At 34.5% G+C, this 8,089-nt stretch overlaps 1 protein-coding gene across 1 annotated transcript; it reads left to right on the forward strand.

The window, feature by feature from the left end:
* Positions 1-324: 324 nt before the first annotated feature.
* On the forward strand, positions 325-1,906 carry LOC103488636 (protein NODULATION SIGNALING PATHWAY 2). Its single transcript, XM_008447460.3, has one exon. The coding sequence runs from the start codon at positions 376-378 to the stop codon at positions 1,819-1,821; it is 1,446 nt and encodes a 481-aa protein (XP_008445682.2). The 5' UTR covers positions 325-375; the 3' UTR covers positions 1,822-1,906.
* The last annotated feature ends 6,183 nt before the right edge of the window (positions 1,907-8,089 follow it).

The following is an 8,089-nucleotide window of genomic DNA, read 5'->3' on the forward strand; positions in this document are numbered from 1 at the left end:
ATATATATATATATATATAATATCCTTTTTTGCAATTTGTCATGTATTTTTAAACTTGGTTTTCTAGTAGCTGGACCAAAACAGCTGTTCAAAACAAAAACAAGAAAAAAGAAAAAAGAAAAACTTTTTCCTAATTTTTTAATATAATTCAAATAATATTACAAATAATTCTTGATTTTATTCCCTATCATTGTCCTTAGTCAAAAGTATGGACATGAATAAAAACAAACACGAACAACAACACCTAAACAATGTTATTTAATCCTTTAAAAATTATTTAAATATAGATTCTTTTTCTTCATTTTCCTAAATTAATGATTAACATTCTCCATTTTCGATTTGATTACTCACTAATCAAACTCCCTAAACTCTCTCATGGCCTTGGCCATTAACAACCCTTTTAATGATATCGCTCTCTCCAATTACAGCACCTCCACCAACAACTCCGACGACCACCGCCACCTCGCCGGTAACTGGAATTATAGCTCTCCAATTGTCGACTGGGAAACCTTTTCCGGCACCCACAACGACTTTCTCGACGTCTTCGACTCCACGATATGCATCGAAAATCCACCATTTCTGACGGAGGATCGAGATGAAGAGGATGAATTTAAAGGCTTAAGGCTTTATCACCTCCTCATAGCGGCAGCCGACGCCGTGTTCGGCGACCATAAGAGTTGCGATTTGGCTCATGTCATATTGGTTCGGCTCAATGAATTGGTTTCCCCTTCACATGGGACAAATCTTGAACGCCTCACTGCGTATTACGCCCAAGCTTTTCAGGATTTGCTCGATTCAGCACCAGTATCGAATAAAACCCATCATCACAACCACCATATCCACCACCGTGATGATCATACTCCAACGGACTTTCTTGCAGCGTTTCAGTTGCTGCAGGAAATGTCCCCTTATGTGAAATTCGGCCATTTCACTGCAAATCAAGCGATTCTTGAGGCTGTTGCAGAGGATCGAAGAGTTCACATTGTGGACTATGATATTATGGAAGGGATTCAATGGGCGTCGTTAATGCAAGCTTTCGTCTCGAGCCCATCGGCTCCACATCTCAGAATCACTGCTATTTCTAGAGGAGCTAACGGGCGGAGATCGATTGGGACGGTTCAAGAAACAGGGCGGCGATTAGTGGCGTTTGCAGCTTCAATTGGTCAACCCTTTTCGTTTCATCAATGTAAATTGGATTCTGATGAAAGTTTTCGTCCTTCTGGATTGAAATTGGTAAAAGGTGAAGCGCTTGTTGTGAATTGTATGCTTCATCTTCCTCATTTTAGTTACCGGTCACCGGAATCTATTGCATCTTTTCTCTCCGGCGCCAAGAGTTTGAGTCCGAGGATTGTGACTTTGGTGGAAGAGGAAATAGGTCATGGACCCACCATTGACGGCGATTACAAGGTTCAATTTCTTGATTCATTAGAGCGTTACTCGGCGATATATGACTCACTGGAAGCGGTGATTCCGATGAAAAACAGAGCAAGAGCATTGGTGGAGAGGGTTTTTCTCGGGCCAAGGATCTCAGCGACTCTGAGGCGAATCGGACAGCGTAGGTGGTCAACGGCGGCAATGGAGGAGAATTGCTTGTGGGGAGAGAAATTGGAGAAGATGGGATTGAAGACAGTGAAGATTAGCTTTGCGAATCATTGCCAAGCGAGATTGTTGTTGGGTTTGTTCAATGACGGGTACAGAGTTGAGGAATTGGGCAATAATAAGCTTGTTTTGGGATGGAAATCGAAGCGTTTGCTTTCGGTTTCAATTTGGGGTTCTTCAACTTCTTCATCTTCTTCGTCTTCTTTATCTGATTCTGAGTAGAGAAGTGATTGTGTTCACTGTTCATGGTGGTGGTTCTTAGTTCTCATCACTCTGCTTCTCTTTCGTTTGTTCTTCTTTTGTTGGATTGTACAAGACTTATTTTAATTCAAATAATATTAGATAATTCTTTATTTTATTCACTGTTTTTAATTAAATGTATGGACAAAATGGGTAACAATACCACATAACATAACTAATGCCGGGAGATTATTTTAATTTAGGATTTTCTTTTATATCTTTGTCTTAATTAGTGATGTGACCTTTCTCCTATTTAATACTTTATATGAAAATATTAGTTTTTAGTTCAACCATTAACCATTGAGAGATGGAGATTGGATAATTTATGGCTTACCGATCATGTTTGGATAATTAGCTTTAGAATAATTCTATTATTACAACCATACTTCCCAATTAAATCAAGGAAACTTTAGTAAATATAACACAACGTGGAGTTATTTACACAACTCATAAAATTAGTCACTTTTAAAATATTATAAGTTTGCTCTTTCACCTTTTTTCTTTTCCTCTTCTCTTTGTGTGTTGCGATTTTGTTGTTCTTCTTTTTTTATTTTTTTTTACATCGTTTAGTCTTTTCATCGTCTTTCTTTTTTTTCTATTCTTTTTTTTCGACTGTGATTTGTTCCAATCGTCTTTCTTCTTTTCTGATTCTTTTTTTACGTTGCTTAAATTTGGGTAACCAAATATAAATGACCGTGTAGAAAATATAGCAAAATCTAAAAGATCGTGTATAAATAATCTTGAAAAAATTATTTAGATTGGAGTAGCCAAATGTAAACGATCGTGTAAAAAAAAAAAATCATCGGGTAGACAAATCTAAACGATCGTGTACCGAAAGAATTAAAAAAAACCGTTTAGTTAAAACTAAACGATCGTGTAAACAAATCTTAACGATCGTGTAAACTATAAACGATCATGTAGAAAAAGAATTAAAAAATAGTTTAGTCAAACCTAAACGATCGTGTAACCTAATTTTGAAAAAAAAATCGTTTAGATTTGGGTCCAAATCTAAACGATCTTGTAACCAAATTTAAACGATCGTGTACCAAACAATAGCCAAATCTAAATGATCGTCTAGCAAATATATTACGCATGCATTGTTGCCAGCGTGGTTGACGGGACATTTTTGGTATTTTACACGGTGGGCCTCTAGGCTTTTTCCGTTTTCGAAATTATTCTATATAGTGTAAATACTTTGCCCTTTTTTATATTTTTTAAAAGACCCTATTAAATTACACACATTATTTTTTAAGAACTCCGTGAGTACTTTTTTATGTAAAAGTTTAATAATAAAAAGGGGTTTTCTAAAAAAAATATATATAATAAATAGGTAAAATATTTACAATATATAGAACAATTTTGAAAAGTTAAAAAGTCCACAGGCCCACAACAAGAAATATCTAAAATACCTCAATTAACAAGTGATTAATTGGTTACACACGCACAACTAATCTTCTTCAAAACGATGTTGATACGTGATGTGTAGATAATTATAAACAATCGTGTAGATTATTCTAAATAATAGGCGAAAAAGCCCCAAAATACAAACGATCAAATAATAAACTATAAATGATGGCGAGAAAACTTCATATATGCACAATCATTCACGTTATACAAGATCGTGTAGGTAATGATACATGATTGTGTGATGAAGTTTAAACAATGGCTAAAGGGGTTCAAATCTAAAGATCGAATAATAAACTCTACACGAATGTTATAAAGTTTTAGATATAAACGATCGTTTAAAATACCTTGAACATCGGATATTTCTGCACGATCGTTTATCTAATTGTTTTGAGAAACGCAATAGAAGCCAAGCCTAATCACGCATAATTACAAAAATACCTTCCAAATCAACGCGATATAAAAAGGCCAACACTCTTCTTCAGATTTTTTCTCTTCTTCACACTACTTCGTCTTTTTTCACATCATTTTTGTTGTACATCTTTTTCTTCAATCGTTCATTTCCATCTACCTTCTTCAACCAAACATTCGAAATTCTCTTCTTCATCTTGTTTTTCTACATTCCGTTCACCATCAATCTTTTGAAATTTCTTTTTGGCATTTCTCCATTGCTCAATATTTTGGTTCCACAACCAAATCTATCTCCATCTATTTTGATCTATCTCCAATATAAAGAGGTCTGAATCTATCTTCGTTTTATTTAATTTAATAACCACTCTTCTTATATGTAACTTAACCCTAATTTTTTTGGAAATGGATGGTGAGCAAAAAGCATGTACCATCAACTAGCAAAGCAATGAAATCTAAACGAAAGACATAAGAAAAACAAATGAAGAATGAAAAAGAAGTGAAGGTAACAAAATAGAATGTCAATGTTTATCTGTATAATCCTCTATCTTTGTCTATCTTTGTCTATATGTGTCTATCTTTGTCTGTCTTTATCTAATTGCTCTACCTTTGTAAATTTATCTGAATAGTGATCAATATTTGTGTATCTTTGCCTATATTTGTGTATCTGTTAGCACTAGCTCTTGGTTTATAACATACTGTTTATTATATCTTTTCTACAGGTCAAATATCATCAAAATGACATAATTATGGAAGATGTGTCACGCCTCACCCCAAATGTCACTTTATGAAACCTAATGGAGGTGTGCCGCCTAGACACTCAATGCGTAGCTCCCATAAGGTAAACGTTGAACATCTAGTAAATGGAAATAAATACAACAAACAATTTTTAAACGCGGAAAGTGAACATTAAGGGAATGAGACGACTTCATTGATTTTTCAAAATGAGTGAGTACATTTGGTACTTAATACAAAGTTTCTCTAGGAAGAACAAAACACAACTTAACAACACTTAGACTTGTCTCGCCAAGCTTTTACATGTTATGTGAGCTGACAATGACCACTACCAAAATGATGCGATTACAAGGCACAATAGGTGATCAAGGCTGTAAGTTCAATGTTGGGTGTCCTTTGCTACCTGAGGGGGGTGGAAAGCAAAACATTTGAAAGGTTAGACAAAACGTCTAGTGAGTGAGGTCTTTTGTCATCGCCTTTAATATATCAAATTTTGTATTAACGCATTATAAATCAGTATGGAAGATGTGTACCAATGGTAAAACGTCAAGTCTAAAATCAATCCTTTCAAAGCCTTAGGCAATTCAACACAAGTCAAATCTCATCATCAAACATTCGTAACTCGTATGGAAATCATTTCCATGTAAATCATGCGCTTGAAAATCATGCACAAAAGTTCATTTCGTATAGAACACATTTTGCCAACTCTTCATTTCGTTATAACATAGAATCTTTCTACATAGTTAATTATATTTTTGTACCCCATTTCTCAACTCAAGCGTTTACCACACTCTTTTGTCGAGTTGTAGCAATGCGGAGTAAACTCAATGCATTTAGCAAGCTCCATCAATTCCACTACGCTTAACGCATCTTCCAATGCCAAATCACACGGCAAGCAAAGTGCATCCTATACCAGATCACACAACAAGTATGAGACATCCCATATCGGATCACACAACAAGTATGAGACATTCTATTCAAGATCACACAAAATGAATAGGACATTCTATTCAAGATCACATAGCGAGAACATAGCATCTTATCCCAGATCATAAAACAAGGATAAGACATTCTATATTAGACCAAACAGCAAATATGAGGCATCCTCATCACATAGGGTACAAAAGATCATTTTGTTTTCAACTTATCAAACTTCATATACTCTTCCGAATACATCATTTCAACAATAAGTCCACTTCATTTATAAGTTATATGCATTTTAAGGATTTGAAAGTATTAAGGGAAACCATACAAATCATGGACTAGATAGAAATGGTTTTAAAGATTAAAAACATTTTAGAAATCTTTTCATTTTGGAAATACTTTATAAGAACCACTTACTGCCATAATTGCCATGCTCTTTCTCCTAGTTTCCTCGACCAAGAGGCTCCTTGCACTCTTTGAAATCATTGTCAGAAATAAGCTCATTTATCGTCGTGAAATCTCAAATACCTCCTCAATCCTTCCTTAAAATCTCAGGGCACAAAAAAATTCAAATTGAACTGAATTTTCTCTATTTATAGGTCTTCCGCGGTGGATTTTACTATAATGGAATGATAACTCTTACTAATGGCGAGGAGTGGCCCAACTTCAAAATGCCACGTGTCTCTGTCCAACCCTTATCCAGAAATTTGATTGGGCGGCAGGATCCAATCAATCATCGGCCTACTAATATTAGCGTTACATCACTGTTTCTCGGTGAAGTAGCTCAGACTGTTTTATAATTCACCTCGTAACTTTTTTCGCGAAGAGACTTCCATCGCATACTCCTTTTTCAAAATGCTTCTTACCAACAGAAGTCTTTTCGCAAATTATTCCTACCATAGGGCCTTCATCGTGTTAGTGGTACGCAATTAGGACCTTACAGATGAATATAAAAATCTGTGAATTACTGTATACTATAGTTTAAAAACATTGAATCTAATCAAATAAAAAAAATAAACTAAACAATTCTTTCTAGTGTTTTGAACAACCCTTTTCATCACTTCTGTCACACCCCAACCCCACGTGGGTCCAAACTTGCACTTGCTTGTCATGAAAGATGCGACGTGACTTGATTATCTCTAACGCATTAAATGCCAAAGACACTCGATCTTGAGGTCCTTAAGCTTTGCTTAATGGTCTAGCCTCTTAAACTTAACTTAGAAAAATATGCCTTAGGTGATATAAACAACTCAACACAAAGAATAATAAGATGTAAACATTCCTTTTATTAACTTAAGTCACCTAATTACAACACATACAAGACTTAGCCAAAAAAAACATAATCAATACTTAAACTTAAGATCTAACCGCCTAGCAGCTCTTTTCGCCTAGCAAGCCTTTCACCCTTCATTACTTGGCCTTAACGTCTTATCACCTTGAAGTAAAACTTTAAAACATAAGTCACAGACTTAGTCGTTTTAAGAAATCTTTTTCGCAAAATATCTTTTGTAAATATCATTTCATCAACGTCAAATCGCATAAATTCATCTTTTCATTTAAACATATCATTTCACATAAACACATATTAGTCAACAATCATTCCTTCCACCAAGAATTTGGAAGCATTCTCCACGCTAAGCCTCATTACTTCGTGTTTAGACTACTATAACAACAACAACATCCAAGAATATTATGATTCAATCTTGTTGCTTAAACTGCTAAACACAATGCAATCATTTTCTACATTGGCCAACTTCACTCCACCATGTAGTACTTTTCTACATGGTTGCATTCACTCCTTATGTCTAGATAACAATTAGCTCATTGATAGAAAATAGACTAATGGTTTGAACCCAATTTCCTCAATTATTGAAATCATATAAAACATGCTTTTTACATAACATAAACTTTTCATGGAAATCTCTTTGAAAAACATGCATATTAAAATTATTATTTTAAATCAGCACACACTTAATAAAAAGAAGCTTGAAATCATGTAAATCATTTGAAAAAAGCACTCACACTACTTGATTACTCAAACCCGAATTACTTATCTTCTTCTTCTTCTCGCATAGACACTTTGGCAACACTTCAACACTTCGCCTTTTCTTTCCAAAATTTATGAATAACAATCTTTAATAATCTAACTGAAGACTTCTATTTATACAACTCCATAAACAAGCTTAGTCACCTTTAATCTTTTATCAACTTGCAAGCTCCTACTCTTAGTGGTGCACGCGTAAGCTTAATGTATAACTTAATCATGTTTAACTTAAACTCTACACGTGGCCCATTAAGCAAACTTTAGGATATTTCTAGAAAGTTTCCTTTTTCTTCTTGTCTAGTCCTTCATCTCACAAAACACCTAATCGCATAAAAACATAACTTAAAAAAAAAATCTTGTCACATAACCTTTCTCACGAACTAACCAACTTCTACTTGCGTAGACCACCCTAAATGACTATTTTAGGACACTTAGACAAATTTTTACTTCTTATCTTAGCTATAGGTCTTACAACTTCCTGAACATTAAAATGGCCAAAATACTAACACAATTCCTAAATTTTTTTAATAAGGAAACAACGCCATACAAAAAAGTCGAATGTTATTGCTTTAGACCCCATTGGACAAATAGCAGAATTTGGGCTCAAATAATTCTGTTTGGTCACTGGATTAAAATGACACAATTTCTCAAAGTTAAATCTAGGAGACAAGAGAATGGTTTGAAAAATTCCCTTTCCCTCAGGACAATTTTATAACGAGAAGAGATATAGGGAGA

The sequence above is a fragment of the Cucumis melo genome, chromosome 3 (assembly GCF_025177605.1).
Source record: "Cucumis melo cultivar AY chromosome 3, USDA_Cmelo_AY_1.0, whole genome shotgun sequence".
Taxonomy (NCBI): Eukaryota; Viridiplantae; Streptophyta; class Magnoliopsida; order Cucurbitales; family Cucurbitaceae; genus Cucumis; species Cucumis melo.